Here is a 25,720-nt window from a genome sequence, read left to right as displayed (position 1 = left end):
TGGCTTCCAATTCAACTTTTGAAGTAAAATTTGGAATCTTGTCATTTTAGAAACTCTTTTCAGATGGGAAAACCGTAGATTGCTCTTGGATGTAAAATCCACCTTATATATGACCCGGTCGGGAATCGAACCCGTAACCTCCCGATTGTCAAGCCCTTATTGCTTCAAATGCCACCGCCTTTATCCACTCGACCACAGCACTAGTTATATACATTCGTAGGGGTGGGATTTGAATAACATCAACAGAAAACCTAGAAAAATTCACCAGATTGTGTGTTAATCTAATAAAGATTATTTTAATATTGTGATCACGTCATCATCCATTAAACTTCATTAATGGAATGTTTACATTCCCTAACATAGAATGTTAGGGTTGCTATATATGTCTTATCACAATTCTGAGCTCTTTAATGTTTTGTCACGACAATATCTCCATCCTGGTCGAATATTTGCACAAGAGTCACGAAGTATGAGGGTCGACGGGTCCTGAGCACTCGAAATCCTTGGTTAATAACACTGTATGTCAAATGAAGTTCAACATAATATAATGTAATAAGTGTAACAGGTGAAGAGGATATATATATATATATATATATATATATATATATATATATATATATATATATATATATATACATATATATACATATATATATATATATATACATAAACTTATAAACACTTATACACTTATTTACACTTATATACTTACATATCATATATAACTTAATGGTTTCATCTTTTTCAAATCCAAATCAAACCAAGCCGTTGGAAAAAGTACAGAAATGCATCATATAGGCCATGTTCCGCTCTCCCACATTAAGTAGGGTTAACTATATATAATACCAAAAAACGTCGTTAATCCAACTTTAAAATATACAGTACTCGAGCTGTGCTTTAATTATCTTAATAGCAGAATTCATGCTGCATTTTATCCACAGTGGTTGCTAAGAAACATGATAGCATTTAATAAGTCGAAAACCAACAAGAGAATTGTTTTGTTTTCATTTATGGTTTTTTTTCATACAGTGTATATTCTCCACATGTACAGAATCGGCGACAAATTCAAATTAAGAAACGAATTTGAGTACCTGATGAAATTTATCTTTCTTGTCACAGTCCATGATTTTCTTGAACAGGTGCAACTTATTGAGACGAGATAGCTAAATGTTTTACACCTTTCTAGATTAAATATATACACCTTGCGAATTGATAAATTGATGTAACATCAGTTTCCACTCTTGAGTTAGTTCCATGGTGTACACACACACACACACACACACATATATATATATATATGTTATATGTTTATATATATATATATATATATATATATATATATATATCTATATCTATATTTATATGAGTGACAATAAATAGAGTAAACAGTAAACAGAGTATTTACTGAAGCAGTCGAACCTCAAGGAAAACTATACATTGTCTATAAATTTATCTATATGTATTTTTAGACGACCAACGAACGTTTCAAGGCCTCGTGGTGGTTTTAACAGTTGAATTCACAAATGACATTTACTATAAATATTAGCAAATTAAGTGCGAGAGACAGGCGGTATACTACATACATACAACAGTCTGCGGCAAGCAAGCAAGCAAAGGGATTATTCGCTGTTTATCATTTAATAAGATAGACAAAATAAATTTAACGGCCTTCTTGGTAATCAGGTTAAATTAATTAAATCAGTTTAATTAGGTTCTGCAACACAATTACACTTCGGAAGAAAAATGAATATGAGGAAAATTGACATTTTCTTCGAATGTTATAATGACATTTTCACCATCATCCTTTCGATTTAAAAAAAAAAACGTTTCTTCTGAAGGACAATATCCTTTAACAAACGCTAATTAGAATAAAAATATGAATTGCGGTGACCGGAAAGATAGTCCTAAGGGTTAACGTGTTTATAATTTCACGCCACGTGAAACGACGGCATGCGTGTCTGAATAAATCTCATTTATGGACAAGAATTGAGAAAGTTATGTTGTTTTAACTTGTAGCGTTGCTACGTTGCAGGGGCGTATCCAGGGGGGGGCGCAACAGGCGTGCGCCCCCCCCCTATTGGCCGTCACCAAAAAAAAAAAAAAGTTTAGCCAAAAAAAAAAAAAAAATTGATGACGACCTTTATGTGAGATGTCGGTGATCGCTCAACCCCCCCCCCCCCCTCCCGTATGCTTTATTTTTTGTTTGCCAAAAAAAGGTTCTGGCGAAGTTCGGCGGCATAATAGTTTTAGAAACATAGATGGTAATTGTGTTTGTATTATCACTATAAACACTAAGTGACATGCCAACCATACTAAATTGTGCATTTTGTGTCCATATTTACTGGAAATGTTGCTTATTATTAAGGCCGAAAAATGGATCATATATGGCCATGGGCGGCGATCCTGGGTGGAGGGGGGATATATCCCCCCATGAAAATGGGTGGAGGGGATGTAATGCACCATATCCCCCCCCACCAAATGCCAGGGATAAGAATATTTTCATGCCTACATTTATGCATCTTCGTTAATGTACGGCTCTTTTTTAGCTTCATTTCTCGCCTACCATAAACGCAGTGCGATCTTTTCAAATAAAGCGTCTTTATAAAGCAAAAATAGTTGACTGTAGGCTTCATTGGCCCTATAACAACAAAATGTATTATTGCGCCCACGGTATTGATATAGTACATATATGCACCCTCATAGTATTCATATAGGCCCTATAGTAGGCCTACACACGTACATGTTCCCTCGAACAGCTGAGAATCTCATGTAACCAGGGTAATGCTTAATACACGTTTCACCTGGATGCCCTAGCAATCGGTACCTAGGAATGTAACTATGTGTAATTGTGTATTGCATGTATGTATATAACAAAATGTATTATTGCGCCCACGGTATTGATATAGTACATATATGCACCCTCATAGTATTCATATAGGCCCTATAGTAGGCCTACACACGTACATGTTCCCTCGAACAGCTGAGAATCTCATGTAACCAGGGTAATGCTTAATACACGTTTCACCTGGATGCCCTAGCAATCGGTACCTAGGAATGTAACTATGTGTAATTGTGTATTGCATGTGTATAGGCCTATAATAGCCTGCATGAGGCCATTTTCTTCATCGAATAATATAAAAGAGCTCTCGAACATTCTAACGTTGCGCCTGAAACAAGATTGACAGGGGCAATTTTCCCAAAATAACACCCGAAATTAAAGAAAAAGTATTTTGGATCCTGATTATGAGATATTTCGGACATGACATCCCTATTTTAAAGTTGGGTATATGCCGCTTGGAACCTCGGAAAGTGCCGTTTCCGGCCATCTAGAGGGTTTGTTAATCCCAAAATTTTCTTGTACGCTTCGCGCCAACTCATGGTGGCGCTACGCTTAGATAGTCAACAAGGTCATACCCCCCCCCACTCGGAAGTACGGATCGCCGCCCATGCATATGACACCATTTTGCATTTCAGCCCTTCTTCGAAAGCAAAAATTGTACACCCCTCCCCTTAGACCCATCCCCCAGGACGGCGATCATTCATGCCTGGCGCCCCCCCCCCTATTGGAAAATCCCCCTGCGTTGTCTAGCAGTATACTAGCTAGATTTATTAGTTTACTTACACTATATACATACATATATATATATATATATATATATATATATATATATATATATATATATTACTGCATGCTATCTTATCTGAGAGCGTTCCGAAGATTTTAAGCATAGGTAGTACATGGACTTCAGATATGCTATAAAGTCAATTGATATGGTCATGCACCCTTTACTCGAACATTCACGAGCGGTTAACTACATTGGATGCCCTATTCATCACGGTACATAAATGCGTTAGCGTATCGGCAGTGGGTTTGTGTGTTAGCTAGAAAAAATCGTTTTGTTGGTGAAATAAGACAGACCAAGGCATGTATGCATGTTGGCACTCATGCAATTATTCATACAAAACAATTGTACTGAATGCAACTTACTCTGAAATGTGGAGAAACTGTACAGTAAATGTTGCACGTAGACTTTTCAGGTGTGCAATATAGAGGTAGGCAGACAGGCGTGCCAGAAATACAACACGGATCATTTGTATCGAAGCCTGCAGTTGTGTCAATAGGTAATATTCCCCAGTATACCTATACGTAAATACTGAAGCTGAGAAGCTCAATAACACTGAAGCACTTGCAGCTTCTCACAAAAGAAACACTGGATATACTCTTCTAATGTATATAGCTCTGAAGAAGAAGAGCGCGTCAAATACGCATTCTATTCCCGGAATCTACACTGCAGCTGGTCAACTGTGTAATCTCATGGGGAGCTATACGTATTGTCTATTTTAGTTACTACGTATTGTCTGGAAATAATTCCAGGATCACTGAGCCTCTAGCAAACTATCTTTTTTTTTATCATTTCAGTGTGTCGTAGTATAATTTTGAGGGTACTAAACATCGGGGCCTATACTGATGACCATTACCTAACACTCTCTGGAGTTATAAACAAGTATAGAACTATAATCTTTGTGTGGCCGGAAATATTGCATTGTTCACACATAAACTTTGTTTTCTGTTCAGTTTATCATCATTCTCTGTATGTCTATATATATATATAAATATACATAATTGAAAACGTAATGAGTAGGAAAATCCAGAACAGTGATAAACTTCCAGCCTCCATCGGGATTCGAACCCGGGCCTCCTGCTTTATATGCGAACACCCTAAATATATATATTTATATATATATATATTTGCATATTTATAATTCGAAGTGGTGAATACACGAATACATTGGAATAGATATAAAAATATAAATTAACATTCTGAAGCGGCTTCAAACAAGAATCAAAACAAATCTATGATGTCGAAAAATGTCTGGTAAATGAATAAGAAAGGCACAAAAACAAAACGAAAGATAGACGGGGAGAGGTTGAAAAAATACAGAAAGACAATATAGAAAAAATAAAGAGAACACAACAACAACATTAAGAAGATCCTACGTCAACAATCTGCCAATATAACATACAGCAATAACCAACAAAAATGATTAATAAAACTTAGAAAACAACTTAAAAGTCTGCACGTTTTCGTTTTCCCCAAGAGGTTCAATAAGCCAATATGCATTTCGTCAAGCTTTTCTGCGTAAATTACTTTATGCCCATGATATAATAATCAACATGGAAAGAAAAAAGAAACAAGTCGAAAGAGTATTTTTCAATTTTAATGTTTGCATTTAATAAATTGGCATCTTAGTTTACTGCCATTTTTCCCCAGGGAATTAATTAACCTGTCTGTTACAGCTGTTATGCTTTGTATAAATATTTGAGACGCCTTCAATACTTTATCTGATAAATTAAATAAACAAGAAATCATGATTTATAGCTTAACATCTGTTACGCGTGCAAGAAAGTAGACTTCGTAACTGACATATTCAGTAAATTATTAATATTTTTAAGAAAGATATAAAGAAAATAGTGCTCGAGGACATTTTATGATTTTGACTTCAAATTTATGACGTCATTTAAAGGGCTAGGTTACTGAACTGAATGTTTAGTTTAGCCCAAATTCATGTTTATTTTATATCATTTTTGCCAAGGTTTGAGTATAAGGGAACAGTATAGCTCATTCGAAACCGTATCATATGATGATATTGGATGAACACCTGCTCATACGGTAAGAGAGTTCAGAATGTCCAGGCTAGTACCGTAGTCAGGCCCAGGCACAAGGGGAAGGGGTATATGAATGGGGTTGTGCTGTGATGTGCTATGTCCCACATCTGTGCCACCACATATGCACAATAACTTTCACGTCGTATAGGACACGGTATTGCGCCCCTCCTTTTAACAGTTGGTGCCACTCCAATTATAGAACTACTGGTATACGTGTAGTTGTCGCACCCGTTCCTGCTCCTTGCAATGTATTATATGAATCAACATGAAGTTTTAAATTCCTTGAAGAATAATAGCATAAGAAATCAAATTTCTGTTGACGTGTAGCGGACCATATATAAAGAGAATAGTCGTTAGTCTGCGTTGTAATTGTGTACAATTGAATTAGCTTTATTGTATCCTATTCCCCCCCTTACCCCACCCCACCCCACCACTTGTTTTTGTTTTTAGAAATGGCTCGTTACACGTCAGTGGATTACCAATCAAAACATCTGGGCTACCAAGGCTATCACACATATCATTATTAGCTTAGCGCAAAAAAAGCAACACAAAATTCAATTAGACTTCTACAGCTCCCTTATATAACAATTCAATTACAAGTTACAACGCATTGCAACTTGTCAGGGGGAGATGGATGTTGGATGTCATCCAATGGTGTTATGTTGCTTTTTTGAAATTGCATGAGCAGTTTTGTTCTATTAATTACAATTCATGAAGCTAATGAATTAACAATAACATTTAAGACTTGACTGAATTTCCAATCAGTGAAATCATGAAGTTAGTCTTAAGGGAGCTCTCCAGAATGACAAACACATTTTGAAAACTCCGAATAGTTATAGCAACATTACCAGCACTAATATCATACAGTTTTGTTGGATTATGAAAAGTGAATATAATTTTATTTTGTCTAAAGTCAACCTTTGCATCCGATTTGACGTTTTAGTGACACTTAACTGCTTAAGGCACGACAAAAGTGGATATTTAGTAAAATCATAAAATGTTTGGTTCACGAAAGCTTCCGTGGTTATCTGGCGTCCTTAACTTTATATTTATGATACCATTTAATACTATGCACTTCAAAATTGCCACCAATATAGGTTAACTTCATCGAAATATGATAAATCAAACAGAAGAAATACCTATTTTGATGGCCTACTTGCATTAATAGACATATATACCAAAGTTTCTGATGGACATTTTTAGAGTAGAATTGAATAAATACTACTTACAATTCATTTCTTAAAAAAAAAGATAATCTTGGAAGGTTCCGCAGTTTAATCACTTTGCGAGGTGGCCAAAGTTGAATGTGTTGCGATAACCCAAGCCATCAGCTATCGTATGGTGGGTAGGACATGTCAGTCGAAAACTTCGATCTATGCTTTATCGACCTTGAAAAGTGACGAGTTTAGTGTGTAAGTCAAGTGGAGCAATTAATTGTAGTGTGATACCTGCAGTACAGACGAAGTAATAACTTCTGCTTTTGATGGCGCTATACTACAACAATGTTCTGATATATAACCGTTTCTAGGCAACGACATAGTCTAACGTTAAAATCTGCACGGAAATTTATGTTCCATCATAAATAAATGGTAAATAACTTCAAAGTTAATGCACAAAATATGGCAACAATTTGTGTCATTCGGTCATTAATATGTCATAAATGGCAGAAACATGGGCATATGGACCTATGTCCTACTCGTACAGTCGTACGTAGGCTAGGCCAGTCCTAATTCGTAATTATACTGGCCTAACTTAGGGCTAGCCTAACGCTAGGCCTATGCAAACATTCAACTAGGGACAGGTCAACTAGCTGGTAACTTAAATTTAAAGTGGCCCGAGACCGTGTCAGGCTTAACTTGGGCTATGCTAGTAATGAACATAAACAGTAGGATCAATGACAAATGACGAAAACCCAGGTTGGATACCAGTGACTGAAAATGTAGATTGGATGAGGCCTAATTAATGTACAATGCTATAGGACCTAGCCTAGCCTTAGATCATAATGGTAGATAGAAGTCAGACTCTGACTGAGGGTCAAACTTGCCAAAAACGGCAGAAAGTGTGTCATTTTCTGTGCACAGTGGTTGCTTTAAGTTTAAAACAAGATTGTTGTACTTCAAATTTGTCTATGACATTTGATAGATACATTCCCAGAGACTCGGAGATGATCAACATCATAGTAGTCATTATATATTCAAATTTTGGATGAGATAAGTACCTCAATGGATTGCCCACACGTTTTTATGGTGTCCATCATGTGTATGGTTGATGTTTATATCCTCTAGGCTCTAGTAGGATCTTTGCTGACTTAACCCATTCAGATTCAGATACTTAATGTAACATACATAATACAAAATGCCCTGTTTTGAATTTTGTCGGTACTTTTGAGCAGGAGCACAACAACCACTTTTTTTGGGTTTGGGGGAGGGTCTTATTGGAGAGTGCCCCTCTCATTTTAATATGACGCTATATTTTTCAAATTTTGAAGCAATGCATTGAAGAAGCTTTGAATGTTCAAGCTGTATTGCACATACATACATACATACATATGTATGTATGTATATGTGATCTTCCCGCAAGCAGGAACTCGCGAAAGAAGCCATGGAGGCTTATAGACTCGCAAGCTGACCGAAGCCAATCTCTCGGCACACATCCATTTAACGTCCATGTCGGGAAGTTGTTATTGAACAACACCCTTGCCAGACGACACACATTGCTGTCGGCGGGGAATCGAACCGGGGATCTCATGACTGGGAGACGCCGGCGTAACCACTAGACTATACACTCCGCCATACATGTTAATTAGTTTATGGATTACAAGTACAGTGTACACCAAGAATTTTTGTGTTATATTCTGTTTGCCAGTGGGGTGTAGGGTGGGCTACGTGCCCCTGATTTTATTCTGGAGGTGAGGGAGTGTAGTTTACGAGGTTTTCCCCATTGATAAGAATTGAATCAATTTATCTTGTTTCAAAAATTTTACCAAATTGTCGGTAAAAAGTTGTAAAAATGACGTATTTTCAGCAAACTACACTACCGCAGAACAATGAATGGTAAATTATTACTAGACAACTATACAGTACTGTAGCTAGGGCATCTATAGGAATACTCTCTGTGGTAGAATATACCCTGGAGTTGCCAAAATAATCTCAAAGCATACCTTTTAAAGCAATCATACATGCTCAGTTATTCTCTCGTTTTTGTTTCCTACATCTTTTATGTTTCTGTCTTTTCTATAGGTTATCTATGGATTTCTTCCAGGGTGTGTTTGTCATGGTTACTAGCCTTTATAAATGACCTTCATATGTAAATATTTACTGTACAGTTCAGTACACATAGCACCCCGCTTTGATTTTTATGTCTATGTCATGTGAGAAAATAAATTGGTATTCAACTATTTAAACAGTAAAGCTTCATAAATTATTCTGTGAATTTGTTTGGGTGGGACATTGAAATCCATCATTCCTCAGCTTTCCTGAATTTTGAGCAACTACTGTACAATCACAATACAAGTAGTATATATGACAGGACCATTGTAGGAGAAATATTTGTACAGAGAAACCTAGTAGCTGATAAATATTATGTAAGCACCCTGTATTAACTTTGCTGTTCATTTGTGAGGGAGGTAAATTCAAACATAGTTTACATACATTAATTATTAATATTTTTTATTTGTAGGTCTTTTAAATCTGTCGTCGATCACCTTTTCCGAATTATGAGTCGCTACAATCCAAAGCAGACCACTTTACAAGCAGCTATCTATGGAGATAATGGGACTGCGGTAGGAGAAATATTAGGGAGAAACACAGCAGCTAAAGATGTATCCCGTGATTCTTTGGTCACTGCCTGCAGATTTGGAAAGCTAGAAGCCGTAGAGGCAATCATTCAGGTGAAATGTAAACTAAAACATCATCCTTTAACTACCCGGCCTATAGAATATCACAGTTTCAGCTACTTAATATATCTACAAAATGCACAGTGCATAGACAAATCTACTGGCTAAAATTGATTTCCAAACTTTGCACTGGCAAAAGAAGAAGTCCAGCACCAAAACCAAAACAACAAATTTCAGTGCCTTTTGTTTCTACTGGCAAACAGCGAAATCCTTCGGCACTTAGCCAGTAAAAATAGCCTTAACATTGAGAGGCCAGAGTATATTGAACAGTGCTGGATTTAATATCCTTTGGGGCACCCGAGGCAACATATACTTGGACCCTTATTAACTTTTGCAGGCACAACCCATGGAAAAAGAGTGTTGGCATTATGTCTTGCCAGGAAATGTTCTCAGAGGGCGGTTTGACCTCTGTCACAAATCGACACTGGCGTCACCTGTCTTCTGGATAAGTCCCGTACTGATCTTGAAGGACCACACAGTATATTTCCATTATTAATATTATATAATTATAATATCTCCTCTTATACTTATATAAGATTTTGTAAAAAAAAAAAGGGAGAAGTTATATGTAATAGGTAGCAATTTTGTGTGTTGCTTAGCTGATGACTTTCAAGTTTGCAGTTTCTTAATTAAATCTACCACAGTCCGCTGGTTCTACTCAGTAATACTATATAAACTCAATATGCTGACATGCTCATCTACCTATCTGTGTATATTTCACTATCTTTGTAAACAACATACCTTCTTTTTACTTCATTCCAAAATTGCTATTGAAATGAAATGAAGCAACTGTTAAGCTGTTTATATTGGCCTTTAAAACTCCTGGTAAATTCGGTATAGCCAACTGCCTGCAAACCAGTCGCCTTGTCTATTATAGTAACTTGTTTAAATTTTACATTAAATTGAAATAAGATATGTTCAGTAATAAATTAAATATCCGTTCATCTCCTACAGAATGATACAGATGCCGTTCTCCTTAAAGAACTGGGACCAAGCTTGCTACACGATGCATGTCTCGGTGGTCACGTAGATACCGTCAGGCTTCTCCTGAGATGTGGTGTGGACCCAGAAGCCAAGAATAAGAGGCAGTGGTACCCATGTCACACTGCAGCTTACCATGGGGAAGTTACTTGCTTGGAGGCCCTGGTAGGTCACGGTAAGTAAAATTTAATAGTCAACTGTCGTTTTGATATGTATCAGCCCAGAAGGCACATCTGTTTAATTTCCTTGAGGTACAGCCGTCATGAGAAAGAGGTGATAATTAATGATGTGATGTGAAAAGTCATTTCATAATGTCTATGCACATATCTAGAAATGTTACTTATGCTATAAAGCAAAGAGATTAACCATCCTGAAAGACATGGATGGGGGGGGGGGGTTGGGTGGAATAAAAAAATATGAAAAACATATTCATCTACTCTGATAACATAGTGATATTTTTTTGGAATTGAATTTTTTTTTTTTGTGAAAACATAATTTATTTGGAATAGATAGGGGGAAGAGAAATCAGTCAGGTATTTTAGTTATGATTAGGGAGAGTATGTCACCATCAATTTATTATTTAGTTGGACTCTATCATTTCTCATATGTCATGATTTAGAAGTTTTAAAAGTCATCACTGGGTTAGTCTGGGTACAAGGACGATTTTCAATGTCTTTCACCCTGTCTGCTGCATACGATTTCACCCTTTATGTCCGCTCAGTGGAGTCCATGAAAATGGGTTGATTATGACAAACTTGTTATGCTAATTTCAGAACGAAACAAAGCTATAGACCTTATCTTCATAATAGAATGATAGAAGAGTTATGGATTAATTTCAAGACTTACTGCATATTTATACAAATTTATATTTACATTTCTAGTCATGAACAGGATAGAAAATCACATCGGTACCGATAGCATCATTTTAATAAGACGTATCAAAGTTTATAACAAAATGATTAACATCGTGTCATAGGGGGTGAGATGAATAAGTCTTTTGTTTAAATTTATTTTGAATGTATTAAACATTTATTAATAGAGAAAAGAGGGAAAACAGAAGAGAGGAGAGAGAGAATAAATAAAGATAAAGAGATACCATCGTTTGTAGCAAACATATAATGTATTTAGTATTAATTAAGTATGGATGTATGCAGTCAGGGGTGGAATGAGTAATGTTGTCACATGCGGTGAACTGAAGTACTTTGTTCCATTTCCATTTGAATGTAAAAAGTATTAATAGTCAAGAGAGTGAAGACAAAGAGAAAGAAAGAACTCTAGTGTTGCATTCATGAGTCGGTATTAGTTAGTAGCAGGAATTGAGACCATTTGGGAAGCAGGGTTCAATGTGGGGAGGAAGGTGGGTTGGGGAGGAAGGTGGGTTGGCAGGGAGGGGGGGTGGGCAGGAGCGGGAGGTGGGCAGGAGCGGGAGGGACACAAATATTGAGGGAAAGTGGGAAATGTGATTTTGATTTGAGGGGTCAAACTTCAAAATTGACTTAAAAATTAATCAACAAAATTGGATTCTTTGTGCATTCTGTGCAACAAAATTCCAGTTTTAGATAATTGTTTGTTTGATGTGTTTGTTTTATTTCTATGTGTTTGCTTTATTTCTATGTGTTTGATGTTTGTTTTATTTCTATGTGTTTGTGTTATTTCTTTGTGTTTGTTTCATTTCTACGTGCAGGTGTCGATTGCAATGCGATCGACCCCCAAGGACAGACCCCCTGCCATTTAGCGTCAGAGAAAAACCACCCCAAAATTCTCGAGTTCTTAGTCCAGCAAGGATATGACCTGGAAGTGACCAATGCTAAAGGTCAGAGACCAGTGCACCTAGCTGCCAAACATGGAGGTATTAAGTGAAATATTTTACATCTAGACCATTTCCAATTCAAATTTTGGTCAGTCATAATCAAGAAACCTCTGTAGTTTAATACTAGTTCAGCCATGTTTGCATCACCATGTTTGATAAATTTGAGTACCTGAGCGCTACAAAGTTTTTATGTGAGAAATATTGCTAGATAAGCAGTACTTGAGGCAGTACTATACATTCCCCTTAAAGGGATATTCCAATGCAGTAAAAAGACATATCACTGGATGGTAACACCTCGCTCAGTCTATGTTACTCTGACATCTTGTGAGTTACAATTATGATTTTTACAAAGTTATGAAAATTATGCAAAAGGTTATTCTAAACTAGTGAAGATTATGGCTGCAAGTTTTACTCTGTGTGACCATTTTAACATATCTAGCAATATTTGTGTTTCTGTTTAGTCCCCTGTTGTCTATAAGTTTGCTAACAGGACTATGAACATATATGTTAAAAATGTTTATAAATTTTCAGGAGAGAAATTTTAACAAGAATAGATACTGCCATGAAATGTTTGTACTACGCAACATTGCATGAGCTTGGAAACTATTCATTGATCAAGTGACTCATGGTAGTGAACAAAAGTAGTGACTAAAAAAGTTGCTAGATAATGCTAAAATGGCCACATAGTTTTAAACTTTCAAAGAAAGAAATCAACAAATTTAAAACCACCTTTCGAGAGCTTCAGAATATCAGTCTGTGTGGTATTTATACATCTTGTGAACAATCCTAGTTCCTACAGTGACAAAATGGGATAAAAGCAGCAGTTTTATTGAAATTTGATAAGTACCATCGAGTAGTGTTTCAGTTTACAGCAATTTTTACAGTCCCATTACATATTATATGAGAAAAAACCCATCTGCTTATTGAGCTTGTTCTTAATATTTCGGGCTAGAGAAATAAAAGTTTAATAAATGTTGCTCATATAATTATCAAATTTGATGAGCAGCATCACAGGGAGATGATGCCTCTACTGGTATTTAACCATGATGATATCCTAAATCCTGACCTTTTATTATCCTTATTATATGTAAAGGAATCCATTTTTTTACTGTCCTCAAGTTATAACTCATTTATGTCGTAATCCTCAAAGTATGGAAAGTCTAAAGTGTCGTTCTACTTCACTGTATAACAAGCTACCTCACACTCTTAAAACCGAGCCATCTGAACAAAGAAAACCTACCACGTTATGTTCTATAAATTATTAACTCGTTATGAGTATTTGCGAGTGCGGTCTTTATCCTACTTCCGTACACTTTTCTTATCATTTGTGACTTTTCATGCCAACTCTCCAAGCAAAATAAATGATTGAAGTTACGGTTAGGCTAAAGCAGAAGCCGAGTGCGCTGCTTAAGCAACGAAGAAACCAATCAATCAATCTATCAGAAACATTTATATAGCACCAATATCAGCTAAAGTCGTTCAAAGGCGCTATGAGACAGTTACACACCATTAACTATTGTACGCTTGCTCAAACAGGTAATTTTTTAGGAATTTCTTGAAAGTATCAATAGTCTGAGCGTTTTCGATACGGTTTTGGAAGACTGTTCCACACTTCATAGGAGTTTCAGGAGAGTGGAAAAATCAACAGTGACGCTAATGCAAAGCGTACAATGATTTGTATACCATCAATATCAATAGCAACATAGCCAGTGGTGGAGCTTCCATACAGTCAGGGGGGGGGGGCGGATGCCACCCCTGACAGACTCAAATGGACTGCTGGCGCCCTTTTCAGCTTTTTACTACTTTTTACTTATTCCCGCTTATTGACTTTTTTTATTGCGCTCTCATCTACCTATTGACATTTGTCACATTTTGTTGGTGTAATTGTCTAACAAAATGCTCTAACAGCTATTTATTCTTCGTTTATCTACAAATTAGCGAGGCCCAGAAGGGGTCATTTTCGGCGATCTAAGGAGTATTTTTACTCAAAAAATTTCTGTACGCTCCGCGCCAACCTGTGGTGGCACTCCGCTTAGATAGTGTCGAAAGCGCCCATACAGACCATTCTCGCCCTCCCTGACCAATACCCCTAGCTCTGCCACTGAACATAGCACTCCCTTTGTTCATAATTTTCCATAGGTCTGGAGTGTCTCATTCTGTTTACACAAATGGATTGTGACACCAACGCCAAAGATGGGAGCGGAAGGACACCCGCCCACTATGCGGCAGCGGGGGATCACATCGACTGCCTTCGGTTTCTCCTGCAGCACGGGGCAAACAAAGAAACCCCCGACAACTCTGAAAGAGTGCTGACTCACTCTGTAAGTATATTATTGGTAGGAACTGTGAATGCATAGATGGGATGTGAGAGCAATCCTTACGCGTGAAAAAAATATTTAAAAATAAAAATAAAAAAAATTTCAGAAAAAATTGTTTTCTAATAAAAATGCATTTGAATTTTATATATGGGGTTGAAAGAGAGGGGCCTTACACCACCCCTTCCGTTTACTACATTTCGAGTCACTGAATCTTCTTTCATTTCTAAACATTCCCAGGCAGCATCTCAAGGAGCGATGAGCTGCCTCCACTGGCTACTGGATAAACATCCTGACACGGTTAACCTCCTCGATAGTGAGTATTTTGTAATAGCGCCATCTATTTCAATGTTTTCTATTTTAATGTCAGGTATCCATTTTTCTGTATGGCTATTACCTAAATGACATCATAGGGATTATGCTCTGGTTACAGACAGTGACAAATATCCAGTACCGGTCGGTTGAAAACTCTCGCCATCATTTTTTGGTAATTCCATGATGTCATAGTTGCCACCAGGATCGGAAACCTTTTGACTTTCTCTTTGCCAGTTTTTCCTTTGCATATTTTTAAATTAAAGGTAGAATGTTTTACCCAGAGTTGAGATTGAAACCACTGCTTTTATATAGGTCATGTAAGAGGTTTAATAGTTTAGATTCAGCGATTCCAAATCCCTGAGATCTCCATTACAGAAATTAAACATGGTGATAAATACAACAAAAAAACAACAAGAGATTGCAGCACTTGGGGTGTTGGGAGGAAAGGAGGAGGAGAAGGAGGAGGAGGAGGAGGAAAAGGAAAAGGAAAAATGATAAGATTAGAATACAGTCATGTGAAGGTAGTCTGTATAGGGCCCAAATTATAGCACGCTATAATTGCTAGAAGTTTCAAAAAGTACTTTCCTGGAGGTCTTCACTCTCCAAGTTTTGAAGGAACACACAAGATGACTGAATGTCCCAGTGGGGAATATTTCCTCCAAGGTTGTAATAAAAATAGTTTAACAATTTTGACCAGAGGTGACCATATTTGAATTTATAGCATATTTGGGGCCAATACAGCATACCTTTGATTACTGATTATTGTTATGACTGATATTAATCCCCATTTGGTGAAATGATCTAGGAGAGTACCTTGGTTTGAATATTTTCAATATATCAGTTTTGAAATATTAATATATAATAGGTTTGCCACATTTTTTGCCATGCAAACAGAATTTTTTGGCCATGTGAACAGAATGAAAATGTAGAATCGTTTTAAGCTATCAATTACCTTGAAGTGTATAGACTACTTTGATTTGGAGGCTTTCGAAAAAGACAGTGTTTTGCTTTTATAAATCCGAGTGTTCTAATTTTTGTGAAACTATTATTAAGTGACTATCCTCTCTGAAGCAGAAGAAATTTTGATTCAATTATTACAAGCCGACAAACATTTTCCTAACTACCAAAACCCCTGAACATCAGCATACCTTATATTTCAGATACACAATGTCATTTATGTTACAGACGGTTACAAATACCCATTAAATATTTTTAATGTATAAGTTTTAATCAACATTTTCGTCTAGAAAATAAGAACACACCAGCTCATCTGGCAGCGGCTGGAGGTCATGGAAAGTGCTTCCACTGCTGTTTGCAACACGGAGCCGACCTCTCACTGGAAAACAACAAACGGGACACCGCTGTGGAGGCGGGAAGGCGATACGGCCACCCTCTACGGATGGAGAAAGCTTGTGAGTTGAAAAATGAATGATAAACTGAATGAATGAAGTCATAGGTTAATAGATGAAGGAATGAATACATGGATGAATGGACAAGGGAAGGCGATACGGCCACCCTCTACGGATGGAGAAAGCTTGTGAGTTGAAATGAATGATAAAACAAATGAATGAAGTCATAGGTTAATAGATGAAGGAATGGATGGATGGACAAGGGAAGGCGATACGGCTACCCTCTACGGATGGAGAGAGCTTGTGAGTTGAGAAATGAATGATAAAATGAATGAATTAAGTCATAGGTTAATAGATGAAGGAATGAATACATGGATGAATGGACAAGGGAAGGCGATACGGCCACCCTCTACGGATGGAGAAAGCTTGTGAGTTGAAATGAATAATAAAAATGAATGAATGAAGTCATAGGTTAATAGATGAAGGAATAAATGGATGGACACGGGAAGTTGATAAGGCCACCCTTTATGCATGGAGAAAGCTTGTGAGTTGTAAGGAAAGGAAAAATAATAAAATGAATGAATGATAAATAGATGAAGGAATATTTGGATGCATGGATGGGTTAATAGATAAAGGAATGAATGGATGGATAAATTGTTCATTGAATGAATGAATAAAATGAAGGAATTAATGGATAAATAGATGAAGGAATGAATGGATTGTTAATTGAATGAATGAATTTAATGGATGAACAAAATGAATGAACAGAAAAAAATAGATGCAGAGCCACCAGGACATCCCTTTTGAATATATCCAGCAACTTTAAGCATGCCTAACTTTGAATCCAGTACTGATGAACGTTAAAGAGACACCCGCAAATTGGAGTTGATTGCTTTCTGTAAGAGAAACTCTGTTTGCATAGTTTAGCATGTTAGCCATGAGAGTCCTCAAAAAGCCTGACTTAACAGCATTAAAATAGTAGTGTTTACTTGTAATCTGTAGATGCTAGTTTCTATCAAGTTGTTGAGCTAGATTGAACTAAGGGACATCTTTGTTAGCATTATAAGCATTCAAGTCCACTAAGCACCTGATTAAGAATCTGCAAAAAAGCCTGCATTTACCAGCAGAAGTTGTGTGTGACCTGTGACCTTTTGCACTCATATTCTCAGTCTTCGTTAATTTTTTTTTTTTTGGGGGGTTCTTGGCAGGTAAAAATGAACTTCAGTGCGTGCATTGTAAGGACACGTTTGAGCTGTTGGAATGGGAGAGGACCCATCAACCAAACATTGTACAACAGATGGTTAGCAAATCAAAGAAAACCATCTTCACATCACCTCTACCGAAAGTCAGGTATGTCATTTATATTTATATATTTTGTTGTGCCTCTTCTAATTTAATTTATTGTCTTTCATTGAAAATGTTCTTTCTTTCACGATACCACTTATGATTTTACATTTTGTGCAAATGCAAGAGAAATAAAAGATAAAGTATGTCATTTTAGTCATCTAAGTTAGTATGATAGTAATAATAACAATGGCACCAGTCACTCTGCTCTTGAGACAATGTTCATTTTAATGTACAATTGAGCCGTCATGCACAAATACCAATTTATTAACCCCAGATATAGTATCCTGCAATTTTGTTGATTCATGAAATAGGAAATCCTTATTCAGGGAGGGGGAGGGTGGTAGGGGAGAGCAACCCATGTCCTTACTTATTTCTACATGCCACTGTTGTAGATTTTAAAACCTCATTTGGGTACGTCTACCAAAATTAATAAAACGTCGATCGGGTTTCGTGAAATGATATTGCCCTGTAAATTACTTCAAGAAACACCTTGTTTTAAATGCAACATGTTCATCATCTTCAAAATTCTGTGACCATCTATACTTGGCAGGTTCGATCACCTGTTTCAAGCGAGAATGAGAGTTTGAGAAATCGAAATGTCGAAAACAACTCTCTTGCACGAAAAACAAGTCAACTGATCTTTTACCCTGTTTTTTATACTTTTTAGCCTCGTCTTTTATACTCATTGCCGTTTTTGTTTGTTCGTAACATATAATATGCCATTAATGATGCCTGCCCTTTCATTTTATGTCGTTGTGGAACGACTTTAGGAGTATCAGTTTCTTGAAAGTTTTAAAAGCTTCGTCAAACTACAAATAAAATTGAAGTCCCCATCGGGTTCAGCTTGATTTGTTAATACCTTCTTGCAAATCCCCTTCGTCTTGCACATGTCATTGTTGTTTACGTAAGATCATAAATGGATTGTAAAACAAAGCGTAAGTTCAATTTGATCGTCGCTTTCGGGTTCGATTCATTTTTAAGAGTTACGAAAGACAACCCCTGACCGTGTCAAATAGGAACATAGTCTGTAGTCCACTGACTGAATTTGGTTATTTTATTTATTTATTTTTTTTAAAGAAAGTTCAATCAAGAGGATAGTTTTTTGTTTAATAATATGTAAGTACTGCTTGTTTGGGCTACTAGAAGTCAAGTTATGGGTTTATTTCGTAATTTTCTCACCACAAAAAAAAGGGGAAAAATGGACAATATCACTGTTATTTGTTTCATGAGATCTAACAGAATAACAAAACAAGTGTCATTAGAAATTATAGAATGAAAACGCTAAAATCTGCTTTCATCTGCCAAGATATCATCTGGAGGATGTTGAAAAAAAATTCCCTAATCCTGAATTACCTTCACACAGGCATAAATTGTTTGAGTTTCAGTGGTGGAAAGGATTTGATCTTTTATTATGTAAAAGGTTCATACCTAGCCCACCCAAAGTTTACGTCCCGAACGTTTTTTTTATCTATCGTTTTCTACCCTCGCAGACGAGGAGAGAAGAAGAAACGTGACAGAATCAAGTCTGCCGCCAGCAATCACTCAGAGGAGGGCAGAGACCTCCAGAAGAGGGACTTAGTAGCGAGGTACTTTGTCGGTGAAGAACAGGAAATTGAAAGTTGATTGGAAAGTCAAATTTTACTACAGTCTGCAACTGGCAAGTCAATGGCAGAAAAACAACATGGGAAATGGCTACTCCCTTTACAAGTTAAATTTTCATGTAATAATTCGGCTGGAAGGTGTTAATTTGTCACTATAAACTGACAGTGATTCTAGACAGTTGGGTGATGCAAGCTATACATGAAGTGTTTGCCTTGGTATGACATACTCTTCCATCGCTCTCCCTAGCCCAGTTTACGCTTACCAAGTTGTCATGGATGCTTCGTGATATTATCTATAAAGTAAAGGGGGTTAATTGATATTAGTATTATAGGTGCTATGTGATATTATCTATAAAGTAAAGGGGGTTAATTGATTATAGTATTATAGGTGCTATGTGATATTATCTATAAAGTAAAGTTGGTTGATGATATTAGTGTTATAGGTGATGATACAATTTATAAAGTTAATTGGGCTTATGTTATTAGTATTATAGGTACTATGTGATATGATTTATAAAATGAAGTGGTGTTTTTTTTTTAATCTTAATGTCAAACAAGTAGGCTGGTTTAGTTGGTAAAAGGCTATATTCCAGTGGTTGAAATTGATTGCTTTACAAACCTGCTGGAGTTTTTCTGCATCTTTAGGTCCATACCACATCCTCAGTATTTTTGTATGGCACAGGGAATACTTTTTTTCCTTGTTTTTGGTAATTTGGTAATTTTTTGGTAATTTGGTAATCTGGCAACAGCAGGGGGCATGATGCCTTTAAGGTAGCATACTCCCATTAAAAGCCCCATTGACTTACACACCAAATCACAAAAGTAATGTGGTCTCTATGTCTAGATAGAAGTTTTCACTAGCTAAACGCTACCCATGACCGGATAGCTGACAAGTTGGCCTTTCATGGCACCATCAATTTTTCGTACCATGACCCTGTAGATTTTTGCTATGAGACCCTGAAGCTTCGTCACTTGTAAACAAACCTCTTTACTCAGTCATAAACAATTTTCGTATGCTGCTCCTGGGAGGGCTAAACTGGTCTAAAGTTGCCTCAATTGACCTAAGGTTTGCACCACATGTACTTCCATTCATGCTCTTTAACATCCAAAAAAGTTGTTCTCCTGCTCCTAATTGGCACTTTTCCTGAAGGAGAACTCTTGGGGCGGATTGATATAGACGCTAATAGGAGTATGCCACCTTCATGGCAATTTCAGCTGAAAATCGTTCTTGTTTTCTCTTTATAATAGTAAGCTCACATGTTCGCAGAGGAAAGTAATATTTCTACAAAAAAGTTGTCTTATTGATGAAATTCTAAAACACAGAGAACATTGACAGCTATTTCAGCAAACATTCCAAATGTATCAGGTTTCAAGGTAACAAATCAACATGGCGAATTATAACATGAATGTGAAGCTTTTGAAGAACTTCATTTGTCGTGATGACATCACAGACCCACCTAGCTGTGATATGTTCTCCCTATTAAAGGCATTGAAGACTCGCCCCAAACCGCGTGCCGCACTCTGAAAAAGTTAACTTTCCGTTGCTTGCAAGTGAAGTTTTTTCCTTGTCGCTACAAAATGCAGACAGTATTGAAATGTGATACCTTGTTATCTTTTATCTAGACCTGAGATATCCATCGCTGCCATAGACACTGTGTTGTGGGCATTGACCGTAGCTGTATGCATTGACTGTACAGTGGTGTCTAATTACGGTAGCAAGCTGTGTGTGTATTTTCTGGGATCGATGGTGGTGTCTAACACTTCTGTTACACCTCAGTGGAAACTAGGTCAGATTACCGGCATGAGATGTTTCTTTATGCGCGAGTCTTCACACCCATTAAAGAATCGAAAGTTAAGCCAGTCCAAATAGGTTACATTCAATCAAAACCATATCTCGAGGATGTTGAGATGGGGTTTTCCCCCTGAACAGGCAGTGTGGAACATTTTTCTCTGTTAAGACAAGCGTTTTTTACATTATCTGCAATTGGAAATATCCTTCTAAAATCCCAAGGAAGCAGGGCTTACTTTTGCCAAAACAAACAAATTTTATGCTTCCATCATCATAATCTCTCTTTTGACATCTTCCTCATCAAAAGGGGTTTCATACTGTTTCATGTAGTAATTAAAGGTCTATGCCACTTAGTAGCGGCCATGGGCACAATATATCCACAGCTTGCTGGCGTGGCAGTTTTTTCATGTCATCACATTACATGTCGATTAAATTCCAATTGCTCTAGGCTACACTGCTTAAGCTTAAACTTTTGGAATTATTTTGCAACTCAAAGGGTAATATTATATCTGTATCGGACGGCGAGATGCCTTACGATATGACCAAAATTGTTACCGCAAGAGTGTAAGAAGAGATGCAGAGCATTTTTTCTGAATGATATTTAATTCTTTTTTATATTTTTATTATGATACATGAGTCCCTCATAAACTGCTGTGCAACTTGTAAGAGCTCTAGTTTTTGTTTACAATGTTAGTGTTCCATTGGAAGGTAGACCGATTCTTCTTTTTTCGTTTTTCTCCAGGACTGGGAACATGGGAAACAAGATTTGAAATAAGTATTAAGGAATTTCTCAATAGTTGTATAAAAAGAAAAGATTTTTATTTCATAAACATTTTTTGTTATGAACAGGTTATATACATACAATTTTTTTATACAAAGTAATATAACATATGATGCATTCATGTATTCAAAAAGTGTGCAAATAATCCTCCTTACCACAGATTTCTACAAAAGTTGTTTCTTCATTTTTTGGTGTTTTTTTTGCCCTTCATAATTTGCCAACTTGTAAAAACAAAGGTGCTTTTGTTCTTGTTCGTCCAGGAAGAAAAGAATATTGTATTGTTTGAATCTTACAATAAACCAAACAGTCATTTCGCCCTTGCTCTCATTATCTTTTTTATTTGGTTTAATTTGACTCTTTTTGACCTATTTCGGTTGAGTTATTAGAATTGATGTAATCATGGATTTACATTTACAATGAGGCATGCACTGTAGAATGACGTCATTGGCAATTTAACCTTAAAGGAGCATTCCAGAGTGTAAATTCAGCATATTTTGAAAGGTTAGTATTTTAAAACCTTTTAAAAAAATGTAGGCCTACTCTTCTTTTTTTTCTTGGAGATTACATCTCAAGACTAAAATTCTACCTAAAGTCTTCCCTTACCTTAAGTGATTCTTTGGTGACCCTTGAGAGATTGTTGATGTCCTACTGCCCTGCTTAATGGTGCCAAATTTTCCGACTTTTGGTGTAAAATATTTTCGTCACGAGCGTTTAGGTTAAGTAGGTTGTACGGTATTTAAGGCAGATCCTGAAGTATGAACAACTGGGGGAATGGGGGGGGGGGTAGGGAAGTTTAAGAAAGTATAAAATGCTTTCCCCCCCCCCCACCCGCCCGCCTAACCGTTCAGACGCATCTGAAGTAGCCTACAAAAAGAGACACTTAACAAATGTAGGCAAGGTGACAAGACTGTCCAAGGCTAAATCAGTAAGTTGTGAACAGGCGTAACCAAAATATTTGTACTGGGGAGGGGGAAGGGGTTAAGATGATATGACGTCCAGGGCATACGTTTTAATGGGAGGGGTGTCCAGTGGCGTAGCCACACTGGGGGACACCCCCCCATTAAAGAAATGTCTAGCTTCGACCCTGGGGATTTCGACTGGTTAGGTTGTACTGCACATGCATGTTGTATATTTTTAAGTAATGTACAGTTTCTTAATAGTCTGCCAGAAGCAAACGTGGTTTCACCTCTGGTTGTGAACTGTCAAAATGTTGATAAAGAGGAGCAGATTAAGAACTGGTGATCACCTTGTCATGTTTGGTCACTCAAATCGAAACATAAATATGTGGATTCCGTAAAGTTCAGTCCGGAAGAGAGTTTCTTGATTCTTCGTTCTCCTTGATCACGATATGCTGGTCATATCTCTTGCTACAGCTTCCGTATCTGAGAAATAGTCGGCGTTGCTGATGGCGCTATGTGACATTACCATTGTCGGTCTAGCGTGGCTCCGCAACCCATTCGCCGATTTGACGTTCCTTTCCGGTCTCCACAATATGATGTATACACGCGGAACGAAAAGGCACGCTAAACAAACTGAACAACTAAGGCAAATAGCGACGTTTATTGTACTTATCAACGGGCGTACACGGGATGCCGTCACGACATAAACCGGTACCATAGCTAACCAAATGATGCATGTTGTATACATTGTCAGTCCGATGAGTTTGGCTTCGCTATACTGGCTCGGTATTTTCCTTGTCAGTAAGGCGTATATAGTACACATTATCACTAACAATAGTGGAAAGGCCATACCTAAGAGCAATGATTTTCCTGAGAGGTTCCCACAGGCCACGAGAATAACATTTTCGCCAGGCACCACGAAGGATTGAGGTCCCGGCGGTGACGCTACCATATTAACAAATGATAAGATGGTTTGAATTCCCGCTAAAATGCCTGTTATGATTAATTGTGAGACGGGGCTGATAAAATCTGGTCGCTTGGCTGTTGACCGACCCGCGTGAAAAATTCTATGCACGCGGTTAGTTTTCACTAAGATGGCGCTATAGCACAATGCAAAACCTAATCCCATCACGAATAATTGTATTCCACAGACGACTCCCGTTGGCGGCGTTACGTAGTAGAGGAATGTACTGCAGTAACAAATAAAAACTCCCATTAAAAGTGGAAAACAAAGTTCTCGACTGGAGGCTTTCACCACCGGTGTAGATCGATTCCGGACCAGGACCACAGCAATGAATGACGTCACCGATATTCCAAAAATTGCGAACGTGAACGTTACTATGGCAATGTTATCTACCTCCAGGTAAACCGTCCGTAATTTTTTACAACCCGTATAATTCTCGGTAGGCATATAACCGACTTCACAATCAGCACAAGTCGTCTCATTTTTTAGGTATTGATTTTTTGCACACGGTACACAGACCCAACAGCACGTATCGCCATTTTTGTTGATTTTCCGCTCACCGTGTGCACATTCTGCGCTACAGACGGATTCTGGATAGCTAGGCTCGTCTAGTCTAAACTGCATCTTGTCTTCATCTATGGAAAGCTTTTTATCAAATTCACCCACTTTTACGTAATTGTAATGACCGAGCGTATTCTGCCTGTAGTTTAAGATTCTATATCTCGGTGGACCGTCGCCATTTCCATCGAATGAAAAAGTACCCCCATTCATATCTGAAGAGTAAAGAGATATCAAATTTACTGGTGGAAAGATTTAAGAAGAAGACTTCAAATGATGTCACCAAAACAGGACTAGTATTGTTCGATACAGGTGACTAACGCCTACAGTGGAATTACGACCTTCCTTACCGGTTTCGAACCTCTGGACATACAATCAGCGTCCATAGCCTAGTGGTTAGGGTGTCCGCATATAAAGCGGTAGGCCCGGGTTCTTGATTTTCCAACTCAGTACGATTTCAATATATATATATATATATATATATATATATATATATATATATATATATATATATATATATATATATATATTTATTTATTTGCCTTTGTCGTTTTCCTCCATTTCATTAACGTAAAGTCTGTTCAAAGTTTATCTCTTTCGAGATCCGGCTTTAGGAATCACAAATGATTTCGAGTTGGTTAGCATCATGTTTGATCGCTAGAGTAAGGCAAAATATGTCACCAGAACAGAACTAGTGTTGTTCGATACAGCTGACAAACGCCTACAGTGGAATTACGATTTCAATTATATATATAATTAAAATCGTAGTGAGTTGGAAAATCCAGAACAGTGAAAAAACTTCCAGCCTCCACCGGGATTCGAACCCGGGCCGCCCGCTTTATATGCGGACACCCTAACCACTAGGCTGTGGACGCTAATTGTATGTCCTGAGGTTCGAAAACGGTAAGGAATGTCGCTATTAAATATATATACCGGTTTCGTCCTTTTGGGACTCATCAGGTGAAGTTAGTAATCGAACCCCGTACTTGTGTCACAGACCGAAGTCCGTACCACTCGACTACAATGATTTTACTGGTGTGTGAACGTATAAACTGGCTTTGCATAACTGGAATGAGGGCGCATTACCCAGTGTTATGATTGGACAGAGTGCATCCCTGATGCTATTGAATTTGACAATTTACACAGCATTACCACCTTTTAAAGTCAAGCCGAGCCGTAAATAAGTAATGAATGTGTAGCAAGTGGTGTGACAGATGATCATGTATATATATATATATATATATATATATATATATATATATATATATATATATATATATATATATATATATATATATATATATATATATATATATATATATATATATATGCAAAGCCAGTAACGACACCTCTACAGAATCCGATTGCACCAACAACGAATTTTACGGCTTCAAATCAAAGACCACTCCACCCCAGATCGAAGAACTCACACCCTTTGAAAAAGACAT

At 37.2% G+C, this 25,720-nt stretch overlaps 2 protein-coding genes across 3 annotated transcripts in view; one reads left to right on the top strand and one right to left on the bottom strand.

Annotated features, from left to right (window-relative positions):
• The first annotated feature begins 7,121 nt into the window (after nucleotides 1–7,121).
• On the top strand, nucleotides 7,122–22,166 carry LOC139976009 (uncharacterized). The gene is made up of 9 exons (XM_071984385.1): nucleotides 7,122–7,257; nucleotides 9,347–9,557; nucleotides 10,518–10,719; nucleotides 12,229–12,393; nucleotides 14,494–14,675; nucleotides 14,910–14,985; nucleotides 16,232–16,396; nucleotides 17,542–17,683; nucleotides 19,171–22,166. Exons 2-9 carry the CDS (start codon nucleotides 9,384–9,386, stop codon nucleotides 19,301–19,303), a joined length of 1,239 nt encoding a protein of 412 aa, XP_071840486.1. The 5' UTR covers nucleotides 7,122–7,257; nucleotides 9,347–9,383; the 3' UTR covers nucleotides 19,304–22,166.
• Nucleotides 19,993–25,720, bottom strand: part of LOC139976006 (metabotropic glutamate receptor 3-like) — a 93,006-nt gene continuing 87,278 nt past the window's right edge. For both annotated transcript variants that reach the window (XM_071984377.1, XM_071984376.1), the window contains exon 6: nucleotides 19,993–24,487. In XM_071984377.1, coding sequence (XP_071840478.1) covers nucleotides 23,193–24,487 — 1,295 coding nt within the window. In that variant the 3' untranslated portion in view covers nucleotides 19,993–23,192. The remainder of the gene's footprint in view (nucleotides 24,488–25,720) is intronic.

Source organism: Apostichopus japonicus, chromosome 11 (assembly GCF_037975245.1).
Source record: "Apostichopus japonicus isolate 1M-3 chromosome 11, ASM3797524v1, whole genome shotgun sequence".
NCBI classification, from domain to species: Eukaryota; Metazoa; Echinodermata; class Holothuroidea; order Aspidochirotida; family Stichopodidae; genus Apostichopus; species Apostichopus japonicus.
Note: the sequence above shows the minus strand (reverse complement) of the source record. Positions and strands in the feature narration are given on the sequence as shown.